The sequence below is a fragment of the Lasioglossum baleicum genome, chromosome 2, assembly GCF_051020765.1.
Source record: "Lasioglossum baleicum chromosome 2, iyLasBale1, whole genome shotgun sequence".
Taxonomy (NCBI): Eukaryota; Metazoa; Arthropoda; class Insecta; order Hymenoptera; family Halictidae; genus Lasioglossum; species Lasioglossum baleicum.
The window spans coordinates 9,756,506-9,777,905 of record NC_134930.1 but is presented as its reverse complement, the minus strand read 5'-3'; the positions used below and the strand labels follow the sequence as shown (position 1 = coordinate 9,777,905).

The following is a 21,400-nucleotide window of genomic DNA, read 5'->3' as shown; positions in this document are numbered from 1 at the left end:
GCGTTGTTCTTAATTTTACACAGCATTCGTCTTGCACATTATCGAAAAAAAGGAGTAAAACCAGTAATTTTGTTACAAATATATTTCCTATGAATTTACACACAATTTTTTCAAAGATCATGTTCAGTTACAATATTCTGTGGCACAAAGAAGACAATATATCACAATCGTGATTTAAACTACACTCTCTAATAGTACAAAGTATATAAAATCTTATCACATCGAAGTACAAAATTTTTTTCATTTGTATAAAACACAGAAAAGCTCTTTATAACAAATTACAAAATTGTCTGTCTACATCCAGGTCTCGTTGCGGCGTTCATAACACGTGATTTGGTCTGTTGTAGTCGTTGGAGCAGCATCTGTAATCGTAAACAACATTAGCACAATGATTTGCAACCTTTTACATAATTTCTAATCTCTTCTTCTAATACGTACTATGTTTTCGCTTTCAATTTTCCTCTGCAACTTCTTCCTATTGATCGCAGAGCTGCTTTGCTTAGTTTGCGACCCATTTTCACGAAGTATCTTCTCTTTCGGTTTTTGCTGAGCCATAATCTTCCTCAGAAGAAGCTGATTCTCCCATTCGATCTTCCTAAGCTCCTCATCTGTGAAACTCATATTCTTCCTTCTGCATTTGACTGGTTTCAGTATCGTGGACCTATCGTCTGAAATTGAGCTACTGGAATAAAATGAATTTACATTTCCACTGGCTCTAACTGGGCTCTCGCATTTTTCTTCATTGTCTTTCGTCTCGCACTCATGGTCAGCTGCTTTAGGTGTGTAATGAGACTCGTTCAAAGTCCTTGACGTGACATTGGTTTCATTGGAAGAATCATCCGAGCAAAATGATTCGTTACTGTATATCGAATCATCGTCAACAATATTTCCTGCCAGTCCTGCATCTTGTTGAACATCATTTACGGTCGGAGAGTCTTGATTGTAACTATATTCTTCATCTGTGTCCTCCTCGACCACTTCGTGAATGCTAGGAACATGATTATAATTGTCCTTGATCTCTGAGAGCTGTCCTTGCACTATTTCGTTCATCACCATCAACGTGTACTGACACTCGCAATTGGTTCCCATTACTTTTAAGTAAAAAGACAATGAATTGCATTAACAGAGGCTAAAATAAAAATGAATTGTCATACAAAGCTAACTCCTAGACCATTTCCAGGTTACAAAAATCAAAAAGCACTATGTGTATGCTTCTAGTTGCCATGGTAACTGTGCCCATAACAGTGAGTGGAGCACAATATTAATTTATTTATGATCAGCGAATATAGCTACGGAAGATAATGTACGAACCAATGGAACATTTCAGTGCAAACTATAGTCGTTTAGATTTCGGGGAACATAATTAGGCCACATTTACAAGGACAAGGTCATGACTAGACTGCAGATCTTTAAGAATTCGTATTTTCTCTTTCCCCAATTTAGTATTCGATCTATTAATTTTTGTAATAAATGTATAAAATCCGCAGTCTAGTCATGATTTTCGTGTGACCCTGAATGCCAAAAAGAAAAATGAGTACACTACTTTAAACGCATCATAGAGGCTTGGATTTCTAAAATAGACTGCAGCTTTCTTACAGAATAGTATATTTCAATAAAAATGTCTAAAAATAATGATCGTTCAATCGTTGGCGAATCCGTACACCTTCAGACTGCCAGCGTCTCGCTTCCTATCATAAGTATCTTTGTCATCGCACGCATACGCTAGCAAATATTGTTTCGGATGCCAGGCAACCGTGAAGGTTGCTGCTTCCACAGGTATATCTGCAATCTTCTCCCCAGTTTCGACCTCACCGATGTCAATAACAAGGTCCTCGGATGCAGCTGCCAACAGCTGGCCATCGTAAGAGAACGATATAGTCCTGACTGGCCATTCTAACCTGGAGAACGTCCTTAAACAGCATAATTCATCCGCGTCCCACAGTGAAACTAATGCATCAGCCGAACCCGTTGCAAAATACCTCCCGGTAGGATCGAATTCTATGCAAATACAAGTTCCAGGATGTGCTTTGATTACATGTAACAGCTCCAAGTCCGGATAGCTAAGAATATGTACACAGCCCTGCCCATTTGTCAAGTAAAACGTATCGGAGTCTTTGTTCCATGAAATTTCGTTCACTTCAAAGTTGAATTGTTCCTCCGCACGAATTTTCATCACACGTGCGTCGATGAAGGTGACTAGATCTTCTTTATTCCCTACCGCTATCGTGTTGCCGTCGGGGGACCATGAAATGTTGATGTTTTCTCCTCGCGTACTGATATTCGCTGTGCATTTCTGTGTCCTCGTGTCCCATATCCGCACAGTTTTGTCTCCACTCGCTGTGGACAACAGTTCTGGGTAGAACGCATGCCAGCAGAGTTGGTCGACGCTGCCGCCGTGGCCTCTGAACGTTGTCTCCTGTTTCTGAAAGAGGTTTATCAAGCTTTACTGCAATGGTTTGAGGCACGGAAAGAAAGTAACTATGCGTAGTTGTTGATGTTAAAAATTGATGTTACTTCCGTTGATTTCCATTCGAACAAATCAAATATATATATTATTTATATTGGTGCTTCTACTCTGTAACCTCAAAACAACAATTGTTTGTAATCTTGAGAATTATAACGAACTATGAAATAAAGTGAATATTGACAAGTACGCTAACAAATAAACCGATCGAGATTTTAAAAGATAAATTATATTAGAATCACGAGAAACGAAAAGTAGGAAAGAGAAACCGATTAGAGAGGTTATGTTTATTTACCAAACGATCCGGTCCCAGGGAAAAAATGCAGACAGACTTATCGAACGAACCGGAGGCCAAAAGTTTTCCATCGCAACTCCATCCTACACTGTGCACCTTCGCAGAATGACTTTGTTGCTCCCTGATCTTGTTATGGGACTTGAAATAGCTAATTAATTCTTCGACCCGGGAAACAGACATTGTGGTTATGTTTATCACTGTTTCGCGACGTTTTCAACCGATTACTTCTGTTGAATAGTGAAATTATCAATGATTCAATCGGTTGACGGTCATACTTGAGCTGATCTTTGTCAGAAAAGGGTCATAAAATGAGAAAATAGTCGATCCTCTATAGCGCATACAGTTGCATCTATGCACATCTATGCACTCACATACTGCATACCACAATACCACCGTGATATTTTCATCAATATTATTTGTGTAGTCGTAGAGTGTGACGTAGAGTGTAAATAGAATCCAGCCAACCAAGATCAAGACTTGTCCCCCACTCTATCTTACCCCTTCTACGACGTCATTGGTCCTTCGAACCACCGACGCCACCGACCAGTGTTCCGATTGAATCAACCGTAACTCGCGCATGCGCGGCCAAGACAGTAGCGTATCTACAATGACGCAGCCGAGCGGCCAGGGCCCTGATGCCTTGAGGCAGTTATATTGGCGGGAATGTACCGGTGTTATTAGCGGGACGACTGATGGACGAGAGACGTGACGCGGAACGTTAATATTTTATTATAAAATGGCAGTTAATAGTGAAGAAAGACTTTTTAAAAGTCTGTGAGGTGCTCAAGCTACCCGATTTCATCGAAATAGTTACGCTACTGAGGCTGAAATTGCCGCGCATGCGCGAGTTACGGTTGGTTCAATCGGAACACTGCCACCTGCCACCGACTGATATCTTGTCGGTAGCAGAACTTTTAGTGATGTTGGTATTTCAGATCACTGTTAGTTCCACGTTTTTTTCCAACAGCAAAAGAATATATTTCAATAAACTGTGTTGTTATTGATTCTACATATCGAAACTTTATACATTCAATTGAACATTTTGAATGTTCCCGCAACGTTATATAGACGGCAACACTAGTTTTGTATACATTCAACATGGCCGCAGTCAACCATCCCTCCCCGCTCGCGTCAGGGCCCCTCTCACCCATAAATTACGCTCACGCTCAGTCTTTTAGGTCTGTGGTTGTCCGTGGTTTGGCGTAAACAAACTGGTTCTCTGACAAGTTGAATTGTTCAGTGAAAATCAATCGCATATGACAGTTGCCGTCAGCGTGTATCGGCAAAATGACATCTCTAGATTTAAGGCAACAGAAACTCGAACAACAGGTACAGGATGCGATTCACATTCAAATATGCATTTCTATCTGTAGATTTATTCGTCCAACTTCGCTTTTACAACTGCGCGATGCATATTTTTTTAAATATCTCACCAAACAATACAGCCCACAACGTTACCTATTTTTCGCATAGTACGATTCCTCTTGTGAATATTTCATCGCAATTTATAGTTAATCCGATATCATATATAATAGCAATGATTTATTATAAATTCGATTGAAAAACTAGGTCACATTTAAATATTCATCGAACTTTACATAAAAACGTCACTAGCAAGAACAAACACTGTGTTTTATAGATTCGACAAGCTGTGTCGTGCACGACAGAGACATTTTCTATTAAACGTTTAATGTTTTGTGAAATTGTAAGCAAGGGAAAGATTATTCAAGTATACATTATTAACATTATTTGAGTATATAGTTTCAAAATTATTTGTAATCGATTACAGAGGCAACTGATAGCTCAGAAAATGAAACAGAAGAGACAAAGCGGCGCTGGTGGAATGGTTCAAGCGTCTAATATTTTAAGTACTCAACTCACCAGTCACTCCACCAAGTGGATGAACCCTAACAAGGAGCTTCGTGGTAATTTTGTATAGGTATCGAACTGAAAAATACAGTCAAACCTCGGTAGCTCAAACCTCTAGCAATTTTCTTTGTTTCTTTCTGCTCTGAACGAAGACTTTCATTTTCTCTTTGAAATTCACGTCTTACCGAGGTTTGACTGTATACTCAAACATTCGAAATATATGCTTTTGAATTTTCATTAATTTCAGGGTACGATGGGCCACTACAATTCAATGTATCGCAGACGAGCACGGAATTGAGCACTTTTACAGAGAATAAGGACATGGAAGCCAGAATAAACGGTACGCTAAGCTAATTAGTAGATCAAATATCCTTTTTCTGTTAGTCGTAGACGCGTGGGATGCGAATAACGGTTCTGTTTGCGTAGAAGTAAGTAGCGAAGGAGGATTTTACCAAGGTATGGAGGCTGCTGATTGCGCGGACGAGGAATCCTCGCCGATAGAAATTCATTCTCCTTCCGAGTCCTTACCGTGCCCTTCTCCACTGAGAGTGGCGCCTTCGGATGGAGCTAACACGTTTATTAATAGAGAGAATAATTCTTCGGTAAATGGATAACTGACTATATTTCTCATTAAGGATAATATTAAAACTAATTATTGTTATGTTATAACAGAGTCCTGAACTGGAAGGCAACGTTGAAGGAAATGTTGAGCATTTTGTACTACAGCCGGCAAATAAAAAGATGCATTATAAATGTAGAATAACACGCGATAGAAAGGGTATGGATCGCGGACTGTATCCTACATATTTTCTACATTTAGAGCGTGACTACGGGAAGAAGGTACGCATTGATTACCTATCATTATTTCCGATTGGAAGCCCAATTACTAAACAGTGTCGAAATAAACAGTTAGGTTTAGCTATAGATATCTTTGGAAGCATAACTGCGAACATTTCTGCGAGCTCGTACGCTCTACATAAAAAGACGTAAATTCCTGTGCAATTTTTATTGTGTACTGTGTAACCTTTTTAAGAAGCTCGTGGAACAGGAATTATTGTTCTAAAAGTAATAATATCGACATTATTATTTATTGAGAAGAAGTTCTATGTTTCTAATAGAATATATTAATTTTTACTCGCGTATGATACTTTAAATTTAAATTGCTTTATGTTCGAATATAATTTTTCGTGTAAACAGTTACATAGAAAGCGGAGTGCAGTAACCGATGTTTTCCAGATCTTCTTATTGGCGGGTCGGAAGAGGAAAAAGAGTACGACAAGTAATTATTTAATTTCCACCGATCCCACGGATCTTTCGAGGGCAGGAGAGTCATATATTGGAAAATTAAGGTCGAACCTTTTGGGGACGCAGTTCACAGTTTATGATAACGGGTACTCGCTAATGAAGGATGACAAACGGGATGAACGGTTTAATCCACGGCAAGAATTGGCTGCGGTGATATACGATACTAACGTGTTAGGATTCAAAGGGCCACGGAAGATGACCGTCATCATTCCTGGCATGACGACGGATCAAAAGAGGGTCGAGATTTGTCCTAGAGACGAATCTGAAACTCTGCTTGGTAAATAGCGAACACCGATCACCTTTTCAGCTCTCGAGAAAATTAATTTTCTGGTGAAATAAGCGCTTTCAATGTTTGTTATTTGCCGTAGAACGTTGGAAAACAAAGAACATGGACAATTTAATTGAATTGCACAACAAGACTCCAGTCTGGAACGACGACACACAATCGTACGTGCTGAATTTCCATGGACGAGTCACGCAAGCTTCAGTGAAGAATTTTCAAGTCGTGCATGACAGCGATGGTTCGTATCAAACACCTACGGTAAAGCTACCAGGTTATCGGACACGAAACAAACCTTTTAGAAATTTGTCCGCCACCTCGAACCTGATTGGTTAAACGCGTCAATTGTCTCTTCACGGAGGCACGCTGTCTAACGAGCGCTTTTAAATCGTCCGCCATTGTTTGAAGGATTGAAGCAATTTTTGGAAATTAGGGAAATTTTGACGGAAAATAGACGAGTCGAAAACTTACTCGTTTGGAGATTGTGTTAGCAATACCGCTACTCCCTTCACGGCCTTGTTTTCTCAGGACTTCCACTAATCCCGAAGTTGAGTAAGTCGATGCTACGAGATTGTTCCCTTCTGAAGACGTCGATGGTCCAGAAGTAGATAATGCGTCGCTCGTGATGTGGCCCACTGCTAGGCTGGTTGATCTGGATGCTGTCCAGGCAGCAAGTTATCCAAGCCGATCCAGTCACTCGTAGATGATTCCTCTGGATACTGCTGATGTCCTTTAGAACACTCAGTCACTGCTTCCTCGTTGGTTCGGTAGTAACTCGCGATAACGATCGCGACAATGCTCGAAGGACCAAAAAATGTGGCGAATAATAGTATAGTCAAACTCCGGAGAAAACGTTTCTTTATTAACTATTTTGCAAGACTTGGCTTGCCGTCTCAAAGTCAGACTCGGCTGTACTTGGGGTTGTCGATGGATCGGTAGTCTAAACAGTTCTGTCTTGTTGCGATCGCGTAGGCGTAGAAAATTAGGAAAAGCTCGAAGGTAGGGGTGGTCTTGGGAAGTTGGATATGATTGGCTGGAGGGTGTGTTTTAAACGGTGATGGAAGAAGTAGCGGAATTAGGAAGAGTAGGAGTATTTACTACGGCTATAAAACTATGACCTCGGTAGGCTAATGCTAAAAAAACGGTTCCGCATGTGCTCGCCAGCTGCGTGTTCTTATTGTTTGTCAAATATTTTAAATTACGGTTATTTTTTGGGTGCGATATTCTTCTTTTATGACGGTCCCGGTCGTTATGTCGCTAGTAGAGGTAGGTTGACTTTCACGATCGTGCGCTTGTCCGTCGCAAATTAATAAAAATAACACGAAGTATCCAGTAGTACTTTATTTTTAAAAAGAAAATTCATGTTTCCCCTTCGTACATAAATCGAAAGTATTACAATAATTTTTGTTTAAGATATAGAAAACATCAGTTAAAAACCTTATTCCCCGAGATAACAAATTTCTTGTGTCCTGTAAATAGGACCAAAACTTGGTTGATATTTCTTTCGCTTTTTAACGACTTCGTCCAGTAAAAACAGACAAAATGTCGTCATTGAATGTCCGGTAACTGGTACCTTTACCCCACAATCGAGACCTCCAGGAAAGGGAAATTCGACTTTGACATGCGATTCTGATGTGAATCCTTTTGTTCACAGTCGATTACGTTGTGATGCAATTCGGCCGCGTAGCGGAAGACGTGTTCACGATGGACTACAGATTCCCATTATGCACGCTGCAAGCGTTCGCCATAGCTCTGAGCAGTTTCGACAGTAAGCTGGCCTGCGAGTAAACACCTGAATCCACCATGGAATTCTGAATCCTTAACAATGGGAAAAAACAATACCGATCGGAACGATCTACAATGGACAATCAATAGATCGTACTGTCTTTTTTTTTCTCCGTTTTTTTTCTAAAGGTTAGAACATCTAGGGAACGATAGTTTGTTCTACCGGAACCTGATATGTAACGATAACGAGTATAAATTCTGTGTTCACAATTTCTTATAATACGGCATGCGCGTTTCTAAGTACATACTCGGTATACATACGTGTTTTCTAGTTCCTTCGTACGTCGATAGGATAATTGGTGGGGCTTTAACTAAATAACGAGGACGACAAGCGTAGTATGAGCATTCGATGATCCGACAAATAACGTTCATACTAACGAGTCATCTTTTAACGGAGAAACATATCATGGGATTTTGATTTAGAACATTTTTCATTTTGGTAGATCTATCGTTTGATTATACTAGTATTTCTTTCTTTCCGAGCTGGGAAAATCATGCTCGCGATTGGAACTCCTGTACTAAATATAATGATACTAATACACTGCGCAATCTACTGCCCAAGAAAATGTTTTCTTGCGTCGAGAGTGAAGCATGCATTCGAACTTTTCAATGGAAGCTGGACGATCGCTGGACTGTCGAAACTTATGCGAATACGTAATTTTCAAATAAAAAAGTTCGAAGAAATTGGCACAAAAATCAAATTTGATCTTTGTAAAAGTAACCGAACGCATAATGTTCTTCAGCCTAATGATCGCATAGTGTGCAAGGTTTATGCGTAAAGGTATCACTTCGAGAAGCAGCGTTGGAACAATAGTATTTTATTCGCACACTATCGTCGGATATAAACGACTATTCACACTTTAACAAATTATCGCACTGTTTTCTACACGTTTTTATTACGTTTTCTTGCGGACGTATAGTTTCGTGTATACGAACGATATTGTTGTATATTTTGAGGTGTCTTCGACATTTGCACCGATCCAACCGATTGTTATTCATAGAATACGGATCTTTATGCATTTACAGGGAAATTGAATAGATGAAATTCGAGATTGTTGGAAAATTTTCAAAATTGAGGATGTCAATATATGATTTCTCCTCTGTTAAAATCGTTACGGGAAGAAATAACATTCAAATTAGTTTCTATTTCTTGCAATCGATGCAGACAATTTTTATTTCGCATAAAGATCCGCAGTCTAGTTCGTTCAAAATCACGGTATTCATGTGTAGGATAGGTCGCCTCACTCTGCCACGTTAAATCACGGCGTGGACTATTGTTGAATAACTATTGCATGTTTAAACATATACGATAAACGACTCCGTAATGTTTCATACAGATGCACGTTGTCGAACAAAGTTAACTTACTTGAAAAACGTCTCGGTATCACGGAATAGTTTACACAAAACTTAAGGTGGCAGATCAGGCGATCCTCGCGAGTTCATCGTTCGATAATATAATTCACGGAAACATTAGACTGCGGATTTGATGTGTTTATAAGAAAACGGCGATTCCGAGAGGTTCAAATTCATTTCACTTGTGCTGCTTGCGATTGATGCACGACATTTTTCTATCATGTAACAAAAATCCGCGGTCTAGCAAAAATATCATTCCAGATACATATCGTGTATATTTATTTGATATCGAGCTTATTCGAGTCGCTCGTCTCTCTGTCATCGGTGTGTAAGATTTAGCGGAGAACGAGAACCAAAGATGCAACTGTACTCGTGTGTGGTGCGGACAGAATTAGTGGACAAAGCGAAATAATGAAAAGGAAAAACAATAAGTTAGAAAACGTTTTCAATGCCGTGTGCCTTTGTGTAACGTTGATTGACGCATGGAAATCAATTGTTCTAGGGGAGTCTGCGCGCGATATTCGGTATTCAGCAATACATACGTACAGTCCAGACAATATTTCGATAATATTCATACGCGTGCAGGAACATCTTTGAATAGTATTATCGGTTATAGTCGGACTGCGGACTTTCGTGCGTTCACTTACGATTAGGTGTCTGTGGCTGATTAGGGTGCTGCAAAGTTTCGAATTTATGTAGCTAACAATTGCTATCGAGGCGTTAATGGGCTTTAAGAATAATGCAAAGATGGGGTTTTTATTTTAGCAGTCAACAGCGCTAGATGAAAGATCAATTAGGCCGCAATCGCCCTAAAAACTCCCATTTTTAGCAGCATGTAGCCTTCGCAGCTTTATGCTTCCGAACGATGCAGATTACGCTGCTGAATAATGAAAATTATGCCTCGTAAACGTAAAAGTTTGGGGGCGACTGCAGCCTAGATTGATCTTTTATCTAGCGCTTTATACTACTGAGCAGTGGCGCACCCAGGAGGGAGGGGAGCCAGAGGGCCAAGTCCCCCACCAAGAAAAAAATGTTTAGCTTCCAAAATTAAAATCGCGGAATAGCCCTGGGTACCGTTGATAGATATTTTGGCTTAAAAAAAGGTCATCACGCAAAACCTAGGGTTGGGTTCAACTCGGCCCCCCCCCAGATTACATCCTGGGTGCGCCATTGCTACTGAGAAAGCCCGTCTCTCCATTATCGAGAAATGAGAAACGAGGATTGAGCGTAAAATTCGATAAAATACAAATATGCGCAAACGTCTGCGGTCCAGTTACACTAAAAAGGGTACCCATCAAATTAGTTGCGGTGTACAACAATCAGAGTCTGTCTAATTATTCCTTCAAGACTCCAAGACTAATTATTTCTGTGTCAGTTTGTGTTGCCCGTTTAAAAGCTCGGACTCTAAATGGTTAGCGACCAATACCAGTAGACCTAGAAGCCGAAGATAAGAAACGTGAACGAGATCTGTAGAATTGCACAAGAGATCACGAAAGTGCTGAACACGGTTTATATCTTTGTAAATTTTATACTCCCCGAGAGAGTTTCGTTCATTAAACTGCGCGGCTTCATCAAAAACCTGAAAGGTGCTATTTAAACAAAATAAAAAGATACTGCTAAAACAACTGATTTGTCAAACGATGGAGGGGGGAACCACTTTACATATACAATACATATATATACATATATATATGTAATTAGAAAAGGACAGTATTAATATTGTTTAGGACGCCAATTGGACATTTTATAATAAGTGTAATATTTCATTTTCTCATTTTGATATTGTTTCAAATATCGAAACTTAGATCTTAAGAATACATACATACTACATACATTGGATACCGCTTCAAAAAGCACGCGCGCGCCTGTGTGTGGTTGTGTGAGTGAGAGAGAAAGAGAGAGAGAGAGAGAGAGTGTGTGTGTGTGTGTGTGTATTAGGAGACAATTGAACAAGACCTGTAACTAGCTTATCACGATCAATATTGTAAATTACATTCAAGTGTTCAATGCGTGTTATATTTTCGACGGTCACCTGGAAATAAATACAAACTGCAAATCGCATTTGCGTTTCCTTCATAACCGAATCACGTGTTTTATCAGTCAATATTTTTCTTGCCGAAAATAATTGTTTCGCGACATTATGCAGACTTGCATTCTTGTCGATCTGCATTCTCCGGCCAGTCGCAATTATGGTTCACCGTGTGCCAAATCAAACCGTTCGGACACGAGAATCTCACTGGCCGACCATGAACGCATTCATAGTACTGTAAATAAACAAGAAAGACATCGTTACGAAGGATGTAACATTTAATTTTGATAAAAGGTCAATGACTTGCAGTGTGAATCTACAAGGTGAACCAAGAATCGTGAAAATGTCTTTATCAGATGTTTCTTACCAATTCGTCTTGAAATTCTCTAACAGATAAGTGTAAAAAAAAGATGACGGGTGTACCCAAGTAGCCACAAATAGCCACGTACGTCCCTAAAACGTACGCAGAATGGACGTAGGACGTTTGGACGTGAACTGGACCTGAAACGTACGTTTTAGGGACGTACGTGGCTACTTGGGTTTGCAGAAAATTGAAGGTGACCTTGAAAAATCACGAAAAAAAGGAGCTGACAAAAAATTTGCTGTAAAACATTTTCGATCGGACTGCTAATAACAGAGTAATCTCTACCGATCACGATTCGCTGTTCACCCTGTGTATAATTGTGTAGACAAAGCTTCGCGTCACTGCATATGAATTTGAAATTCCGATTGCTATACTCACTATATTACAATTTTCCGACACGAGGAACTTGTCGCTGTCTTTACAATCAAGTTTCTCGTCTACATTGTCGCCGTTCGACGAATCGGTTGGTTTCCATTTGTTTGTGTCCTCGGTGTTTGAAGAAGATGCTTCCGTTGAAGGTGGGGACGCTTCCGGTGTGCTCGTGGTTGATGCAGTAGTTGCTTCAGTTGACGATTGAGTAGATGATTGAGTAGTAGGCGGTTGAGTTGGTCGTAGATTGTCCGACGAAATTGTGCTCGGCGGTCTCGCCCATTCAGGCTAAAAATTTACCGATACCCCTTGAACCGAATTTTATCGATGGTGTGCCATTCGATAGAGCACCAAGAAAAAATATACTGTGCAAAAATTCAACCCTGTATCTCGATCGGGAGGGTATTTATGGGGTAAAATCGAAAAATCAGTTTTTGGCCTATTTTCCCTATTTATGTTAATAACGTTTAGAAATTCTGAGGAAAATCTGACACATGTCAAGAACCCAAATACATACTTTGCAATTGGTTTCAGATTTTTAAAATGAAAATCCTGCTTGTAAAAAATCAAAAACCTCAAAAAAATCGAAAAAATGCAGATTTCACGTGGAAGTTCTAGAGTGACAACATTTATATTTTTACAGTAGCGGTATATTGTTATAAGTATTGTTCATGAATGTTTTCAGATATTTTGGTTTGGTGCGCCGTTGTTAAAAAAAATAAAAACCGATTTTTTCGACTTTTTTCCGCGAGAATAACTAAGCTAACCTTAAAATTATTACGTTATATTTATATCTAGTCTCGAATGAAAGCTTGATCGATGTTGAACAGTGTCCCGGAAGTCTCTGGACCATTGAAGAAGTTTGTTTCGATATAAGAACGCGAACACTTTTGAAAAAGTAAGAATTTTGAATGGGTCCAATGACTCTTGAACCATCCTGTACGTTTGTTAATCATGTACAGGCTTTCATGGGTGATTACCGTGGGTGTAGTATGAAAGTCTTTGTCCTTAACGACGTATCCTTCCAAGCCGTTGTTGATGGTCTTCATCAGGATGTTGGGCTCACCGCAGAGTCCCTGGAAGTCATCCATGTCGATAGCCCAGACCATGGCGCCTGCATATTGCTTCTCCTTGATGAAGTCAGTCTTGTACTTGATGCTTTCCACATCCTCGTAACCGACCCATTGCGTTCCTACGATTATAATCGCCAAATCAATTATTCCTGCGTTTCCTACAACGTTTCGATCGTATCAAAATTACAATGCGTTACCCTGGTACGTGTACGGGACCTTGCCAACGTCTTCGAATTTCTTGGTCCAGTTGCTATTCGGGACTTGTAACATCGTGCAGATCTGAAAATGTTCATTCGCTAATTCTCGACTTCCCTCTCAAATCCTCCGAAGTCTTTCAGACCTCTGAAGATCTCAAAGTTTCGGGTTCGAGACTAGGGCTATAACTTTTCCGAAGCTTCGAAGGATTCGAAGGAACGAAGGGAACTTCGAAGAGTTTCGAAGCTTCGAAGTCTTCCAAGTGCTCGAAATTTCAAAGTCTTCGAAACGTATGAAGTTGTAACTTATGAGTTTTATACCATGTCACGATTTTTGATAAATAAAAATATTAACTTTCAGTCACCGGTGACTGACACTGAACTTTCGAAATTCGAAGGAAAGTTACAGTCCTATTCGAGACCTCCGAATATTTTATGTACAGGTCTCAAACTCGCGAATCTGAAATCTTGAAACCTCGCGCGCGATAATCGAAATTGTAGACTCTCGAGTAGATAGAGAGGAAGAAAATATTGATTGTTGATCAACGATACCTCGTAATAAGCGAGGAATCCTTTGGCTTGAGTGTACTGTCCGGGTGCACCTCCTCCAGCCTCCTTATTGATATAAGTTCCCGGCGCGTAATTATTGTTGCTTTGGCTTAAGGTAAAGGTGCGGCCATACAACGGGATTCCGACGACCAGTTTCTTCGCAGGACAGCCCTTTTCCTCCCAAAGCTGAAGACCGTCGTGCTGCAACAATGGACATCGTTTATCTCGCGTATCTTCCATTTCTAGCGACTATTATGTTCGGCGTGGAATCGGAATCCTTACCACGTTCAATTTCTCATATGCCCACTGGTCGTGAGGTCGACGATAAAGAGCACTATGGACGTCCGCGAATCCAGCCCAGTTGCCCCGAAGATCGTAAGACATCACGTGGATAGCGTCCATGTTTCTGTGGACAGAATTCTCTTCAATTGTCAAAAATTCCATGGAATTCGAGAGTAAGCTTGATTTGGTAACATCTTTTGGCAAATGTATATGTTTCTACAATTGCTTCCGACTTCTAACGATGCCGGTGCGAACCAAATCAAACAATGAAATACGTATGTTGGTGTCCACTGACTGGCATATTTCGGGTACGTGATAGCCCTCGTCCAAACGGAATTTCGCCAATGGCACCGCCATCGTCAGCTCCCATCCCTTCTGCTCTTTATCGAAGGCGCGTCTCAGCTCTTCGACGAAGTAGAAGAAGTGGTTCTTGTCGGAAAAGCTGCCACCTCTGTCGGCGGCTCCAGGATACTCCCAATCGAGATCGAAACCGTCGAAACCGTATTTATGCATGAACTCTGCGGAGAAATTCGGAACAATGTAGTACTGAATTTTCTAGATCCTCGGTCAGGGGTCGCCGCAGCGTGGTCTAAACGGGCGATTTAGCTGGACAAAACCCAAAAAATGGAAATCCAGCAGGAAAATTTCCCGCTTCGGTAAATGAGAGGTAAGGTACCAGGTACGATGAACCACTGCTGGTTTTTCCCTTTTTATCACCCCATAATAAAATATACCCCCACGAACAACTCATTTTTCAATTTCGTATTTCTTCATCGTCGTTCGACACCTCACTATTCATTAGTATATCTCGTTGTGAACATCTAGTAGTGGAAATATTTGTGGAATTTTTCATTCTATGATGGATACCAGCATGAACCAAAAGGACAAAACTCAAATAAAACTTAAATATATTGTTCATTTGCTTAAAAACCTTTAGGATGGAACATGTTGGAACATCTTTATAGAAGTCTAGAGTGTCCGAAAAAATCAATTTTATTAGCACGAACTTGCACCTTTGAATTTGAGACAGTTTTTAGTAATTCAATGTCGATATATTTCGAATCATCGCTATGATTCTCTTCTACGTAAGCCACAAATGACAAAAAGATATCAAAACATGATTGGAGTAAAAGTGATATCGTATTTTTGGACCCATAAAATTTTGAAAATTTATAATTTTTTTTAAATTTTGAAAATGATTTTTTTTAGAAAATTTTTATAGAGACTTGTGGACCTAAAATTACGATATAACATTTATTTCAATCTGTTTTTGCTATCTTTTGTCGTTTGTTTATTTCATAATAGAATGATGCACCACTGTGCGCCGGTCGGCGGACTACGGTCCGCGAGGTTAATGAACATGAAAAAATAAGAAACAAGTCAAAAACTACGTGAAATAAAAAAATTAATAAAATACAGAACATTGTAAATATGTTTCTTCTATCGATCGTATTTGCTGATAATAAATTTTTAAATGTTTTCGGCGAACGGTTCGATCGTTTATTACGAATTATAAAGCAACTTTGCTAATTGTCAAACAAAATCAACGTTTCGATCCCAGTTTGGATCTTTTTCAAGATTTATTTGAATCGCATCTGTAAATTAAATTTTTGTTGATTTTGTTTGACAATTAGCAAAGTTGCTTTATAATTCGTAATAAACGATCGAACCGTTGCGCCGAAAACATTAAAAAATTAATAAAAGACAGAACATTATTGTAAAAATGTCACTTCCTGATAAAAATATGTTAAACCTTTTTTCTTTCGTTGCTCTACGAGAAATAAATATTAAAAAACGGTTTGCCCACTCCTGATCTAGGCGATCGCGGAAGATTTTCGAGAAAACGCGGAGATTCCTCACCAACGACGCTCCTGATGAAAGTATCTCTCCTCTCCTTGACTCCAACGAGCGCGCTATACTTCCTGCCACCCTCTCCCCAGCCACCAACAGCCACAGAGGTCTTCAGGTGAGGATACTTGATCCTCAGATCGTTGAAAGCCTTGTAATTCTGTTGATCGACGTCCAGCTCCGGATCTAGGACCAACACCTCCCAGGTGACATTGCTTACACCTATGAACGAGTAAATGATGTGCGTGCATAATTCCCCTGGGACGTCTTTAACAGCGTAGCTGCCGTTGTCCGGTCGGTAGACCGCCCATTGGCTGAAGTAGCATGCTATTCTGTACGGCTGGTCCCCTGGAAAGCAGAAAATTATTGATCAGCTATGACAAAGCGCTTATCTTATCGAGTACTCGACCTGCACTCACCTGTCGCCACTGTCAACGTAGCTAACACCACTGTCAACGAGAGCAAACTCTTCCCTGGTGCCATCTTCGCAGCTGGGAACAATGAAATCGGTTCGATTAGCGCCCAATTAATTATATAAATAAACAAGGACCATTTCTATAAACCCTCCCAAACACAGAGATATTTGTTTCAAGTCTAATGCCGATTGTTTAACTATGATTAAAAAATGTCTGACTCGAGCGGAACACTGTTTAACGCACCGATTCTTCCGGATATCTTTCGACGTCCGCTCGGCTCGAGGATCGACGCGGATCTAGAAGATCCACCGAAGTGTAGGCGGTCGATCAGCGGTTCACAGGTGGTGGCTATTGGCTATGGCTATACTGTGATCTATCGATCGAGGCGTTGCGTTGTTCTTCAAACGGGGGAACGAACGACGCCGACCGGTTTCCGCTAAAGCAAACACCGTCACATCCTCGCGAAATCTTTCTCTCGAAATGGTTTTGTTTTATCTCGAAATCGCGCGGCTGTTTTTCCCAACCCGAGGATAAGTGTCCGTCGTCGCGATAATCCTTCAAATTGTCACGATCTTGAGATTTTTTTCCGTCGACTAGGTTTCGCAGAAATTGGCGAACACGGTCGGATGAGAATTATTCCGGTGAACGATTTCGGAGTGGTGCGTTCTCGAGGATCACTCGGTGTGCAACATTTGAACGGTACATTTTTTATGCCCCCGAAAAACCTGTTGGTCCCATGGTGCACGTTGAAGAAAAGAGTCGAATTCGAGCGTTATTAGAGCCTGTTAATGTGGCAAAAAAATGTCGAGGAGCTTTTTATCGTCGAATTCGTTCGATAGGGGTCCTCTGCGAGGGGCACAGTTTTTTACGGCCAGAATTTCGCAGGTTAATCGACGAAAAACGTGCAAAAAGGATTTTATCTGGATTGGTCGTCGTTTTCATGCAGGATCCAGTCGAGGGGGTGCTCGAACCGTTCGGATCCTTTTTTTCAGTTCGATAGGGACCTGTTTCAGCCCCTTATCAATTTGACCATTCATTTATTTTTCATTTTATAAATCGAGAGATATGAACTTGCAGTATTCTGTTGCGGCAGATCGTTAAAATTTCCAATGGCGACCGCAACCTATGAAGAACGCTTTGTTTCGAGTGAACGCGTTCACGATTGCTTTCTTTCCCCATCGAGAACGCTTCGACAAACTCTCGGGAAGAAAAGTAGCCAACGGAGAAAGGTTTCTCATAGTTTTCTCTAAATAAGCAAAAAGATGAAATCGTTTGGAATTTTGGCTTATCATAATGTTATCTAATATTATAATACTAGCACATAATTCCCGTGAAAAATTCAACGGCTGGCTTATCTCTGGAGGTATGCCATTCATTTATTTCTACGACTGAATCCTGTAGGATTTCTGGGACAAAGACATATTGGGGCACCCTTCTTTTTCGACCAACGGCTGCCTGTGTACCAAATTTCAATTTTCTAAGGCAATTATACATATGATTGTCTTTATCGCCATTTTTTTCTTATAAATATTGGACAGTGTTCAGAGCTTGTTTCGCGGAGAGATAGAGTATTATATTTCGCAGGACGGTGCAGTAGAGATAGTTCTAAATTGAAGAGGGTTCAAGACGCGATCAGTTATCCGTGGAGACAGTAAATGTTCCTCAGGGTCCGTTGTAGGTCCGTATAGCGTTTGTATTCGTGGTGCATCCGGCGGAATACTAGCCGAAGGATCCGATGCAGCCGGCATTCTAATTCGCGCGACGAAAAAGAGCCACGTTTTCTCTCTTTCTTCTCCGCTGCTGTCTTTCTCGGAGACGACCGCGGAGCCGCGTCTTCCTTATTTCCTTTATTTTCGCGAACCCCGGGGACCATTATCTAGTCCTCCTCCGTTTCATTTGAAAGCCAAGGTCCTCTGAAGGCGCAGCGGTTCTTTGTCCACGGTCCTCCCGGTCCGATTATTGTCATTCCGAAAAGGCTTAGGCAAACGATTTCGGCTGCGGTTTCGAGAAAATATGATCATTACACGCCGGCTCCGAAAAGGTATTTGTGCTGGCGATCACAGGCTTCGGCGTTATCGAAATAATTTGGAAAACAACCGTGAAGACAATCTACATATATACATATATGTAATCTATATAAACGGGAATTATGCTAGTAAAGATTATAATTAGACAGCGGATCTTTATGCAAAAGAAAAGATTTCCGGACGAATTGTAACAAACCGGAGTGAAGTAGACAATCATTTTCTTTCTTTATTTAACACTTTACCTACCGGAAGCCTATTAATAGGATTTTCAATAATTGTGCTGTAGCAAAAGAGAGCATAGAAATTTTCTTTTACATTGCTATCTTAAATGAAACTATTAGATGACATTATATTAGGTGACTTGTTAGATTACAATGAAAATTGCTGTTGCTATGGAAGGTTCCATTAAAAAGTGTTTAGTCATGTACCATATATAGATTGTTCAAAATTATGCAATAATCACCGGCCGGTAATGTGTTAATAGGCTGAAAATAATATGTACAACAGCATTTTTATAGTCTTCTTATGTTTTTACCGTTTTAAAAATTACACCTACTCATTTTTCCCATAAATGCATCAACGCCGGTTTATGCAAGATAAAAATGTCTACGTTCATTGTACGAGACTAGGCTCTTCGAGTACATAGTACACTGGCCATTTGCGAGTATCAAGACTCGACATTGGTATTCCGGATGACTAAAGTGGTTTCGGTGATGTTCTTTGATTTCATGACGTTCTGTTACGTCTGTCTTCAGTGTTGTTTTCGATCCAGGAAGCTAAAGGCGCGTCAACGTTTACGATTTTACCGGTTCGAGTTCGCGATAGATAAAAGCGACGCGAGGTGTTCTTCCGCTATCGTTTCGAATGGCGGTCACGTCAGATTATAAATCGAAGGCTGTGTATATCATCGGTCGACTCATCGTAGCCCTGAGTCAATCAAATCTAAGAACTGATACGACAATGAAAATATACAAACGGAAGAGAGCATCGATCTCCAGCGCGGGAAGAAGAATCGAAGTCGAACACCTTCCAACGAGAAAAATAGGAACACCCATTGTCACGATCATCCGATTGTCCTCTAAACTCGAGGATCTGTTCGAGGACTCGTCACCGCGGCCACAATGCTCGTCCGGTTCAATATTTATGAAAATGAATCCGCAGAAAATCCATTCACGAACGACCTTCGGACCGATAGGGAGGAAACGAAGAAAACGAGGAACGAGGCAAATGAAAATAATCGAGACAAAGGGAGTGGAGCATCGCCCACGTGACTTGTCAGCGAAATTCCATCGTGTGTAAACAAACGGTACACATAAACGACCACGGATCCCGCACAAAAATCCTTGTGGTTCGGAACGGATCGTAGCAATTAGCTAGGACCAGTTTGATCCATGTTTTACGTTTCGTTGATGGATTTTTATGGGTTTTAGATTACGGATTCTTCAATTATCCCGAAGAAAAATATCTTAAATCTAATATTTGTTTCCTCTTTCGCGATCGCTGACTGTTTATCGAAGCACGGGAAAGAAGTGCAATTTTTTGGACGGTTTTTTCTTTTAGACAAAGTGCAAATAATTGAGGGGTGCTATTTTGAACTAAACTGTAAATTTTCCACTATGTTAACCCGGCGTTGGGAAGGTGGGAAAATGTATCGTAAGTGGTAAGGTGGGGTCTTACAGACCCCACCGAAATAATACATATAAGATTAGGTATTGCTTAAGAGGCTTGTAATTTATCAGAACAAAAACGCAGATCCACGAAATTAAATTCTTATTATTCAAAAATACTTCGTACTAAATACTTAACAACTGTCACGCGTTGTTACAATGTTATAGTCAATCTAAAATCTCTGGGGTCTGTGAGACCCCACCTAACTAACGCCGGGTTAATAAACTCGCAAATATAATATCAGGTCATCGAGTATGAAACTTGGCAAATAAAACACAAATTTCAAACACATTTGTCAAGTTTCATACTTAACCAGCTGATATTTGAAAAAGTAAAGATAAGAGGACTCACCTTCGCGACAACCTTCGGTACCACAGAAAAATCGTGGCTCTGGCCGAGGTTAAGCCCTCATATATACCCAGGTGGGCCTCATTAGAATTCAGGTGCAGGGGATCTCGCACGATTGGCTGGTTCGTCGACCCTCTGCCTCCCGTCGACAACGAGGAGGAGAGATCATCCTCATCCGTCACTCTCAGATTCACTTGATTTGCTGATCATTTACTAATGGTTTGCTAAATGTTTCTCCACATTCTTCGAGGATTTCGTCTTCCCTTTTTTTATAGTGTCTTCACATGCTAAAAGAGAATGTTAGATTCGCTCCATTTCGTTTGGTTTACAGGGTTCCGTAGCCCCTGGCAGCACAAAGACGTTCTTTTAGGACCGTCGCGTGCTATCTGGATAATGTATAGCCGAGAGAATTTGTTGATTTATTTATATCTTGTTTATCGGAAAACAATTCTCGTTTAATAAAAGTCAGTCTTCCGACACGTAGTAGTTGTTGCACAATTCAATAGCAACAGCGATGTAGAGATTAGTTATCACGGAATCGATGCTGTCTGGCTTATATAGATAATTTTTCTAGGACCGATAACGTCGTTGTATTTATTTAGTTGCATAATAAAGGATTTACGGTAATATCTTCGAACTCATTTGTGCCACGAGAAGTGTAACATGATACGGAATCAGGTCTAATCCAGTGACAAGAATTTCGTTGTTTCTAATTGTTTCTTTCTCTGAAACAAGGGATGAAGGAACAGCGTTCGTAAACATAAATTATGTAGTTCACAATTAATGTAGTTCAAAAGGTTCTCCACGTTGTACAAAACAGCGAATGAATAAAAATAAAACAGTTGTCGCGGAACGAAGGAGGAGGAGAAGGAGTAAGAGGAC

General features: G+C 40.4%; 4 protein-coding genes across 5 annotated transcripts; 1 reads left to right on the top strand and 3 right to left on the bottom strand.

Annotated features, from left to right (window-relative positions):
- Positions 1-27: 27 nt before the first annotated feature.
- On the bottom strand, positions 28-1,435 carry LOC143215907 (uncharacterized). Its single transcript, XM_076438517.1, has 2 exons — positions 439-1,435; positions 28-362 (listed from the first exon to the last, which is right to left on the bottom strand). The coding sequence occupies exons 1-2, from the start codon at positions 1,087-1,089 to the stop codon at positions 279-281; spliced, it is 735 nt and encodes a 244-aa protein (XP_076294632.1). The 5' UTR covers positions 1,090-1,435; the 3' UTR covers positions 28-278.
- Positions 1,436-1,588: 153 nt separating this feature from the next.
- On the bottom strand, positions 1,589-3,265 carry Tex (THO complex 3 homolog tex). Its single transcript, XM_076438506.1, has 2 exons — positions 2,760-3,265; positions 1,589-2,422 (listed from the first exon to the last, which is right to left on the bottom strand). Exons 1-2 carry the CDS (start codon positions 2,937-2,939, stop codon positions 1,640-1,642), a joined length of 963 nt encoding a protein of 320 aa, XP_076294621.1. The 5' UTR covers positions 2,940-3,265; the 3' UTR covers positions 1,589-1,639.
- A 407-nt stretch (positions 3,266-3,672) lies between these two features.
- Ktub (Tub domain-containing protein ktub) lies at positions 3,673-11,341 on the top strand. Its single transcript, XM_076438447.1, has 8 exons — positions 3,673-4,088; positions 4,549-4,684; positions 4,876-4,968; positions 5,055-5,230; positions 5,301-5,468; positions 5,865-6,210; positions 6,302-6,454; positions 7,868-11,341. Exons 1-8 carry the CDS (start codon positions 4,047-4,049, stop codon positions 7,999-8,001), a joined length of 1,248 nt encoding a protein of 415 aa, XP_076294562.1. The 5' UTR covers positions 3,673-4,046; the 3' UTR covers positions 8,002-11,341.
- LOC143215825 (endochitinase-like) lies at positions 9,294-21,284 on the bottom strand. Of its 2 annotated transcripts, none has more exons than XM_076438372.1 (10): positions 20,522-21,284; positions 16,479-16,550; positions 16,072-16,407; positions 14,507-14,729; positions 14,212-14,335; positions 13,933-14,130; positions 13,384-13,465; positions 13,094-13,305; positions 12,123-12,401; positions 9,294-11,615 (listed from the first exon to the last, which is right to left on the bottom strand). In XM_076438372.1, the coding sequence occupies exons 2-10, from the start codon at positions 16,540-16,542 to the stop codon at positions 11,490-11,492; spliced, it is 1,644 nt and encodes a 547-aa protein (XP_076294487.1). In that variant the 5' UTR covers positions 16,543-16,550; positions 20,522-21,284; the 3' UTR covers positions 9,294-11,489. The 2 variants fall into 2 exon arrangements, with proteins under 2 accessions (XP_076294487.1, XP_076294480.1); XM_076438365.1 differs by lacking the exon at positions 20,522-21,284 and adding an exon at positions 16,719-17,062.
- Between the last annotated feature and the right edge of the window lie 116 nt (positions 21,285-21,400).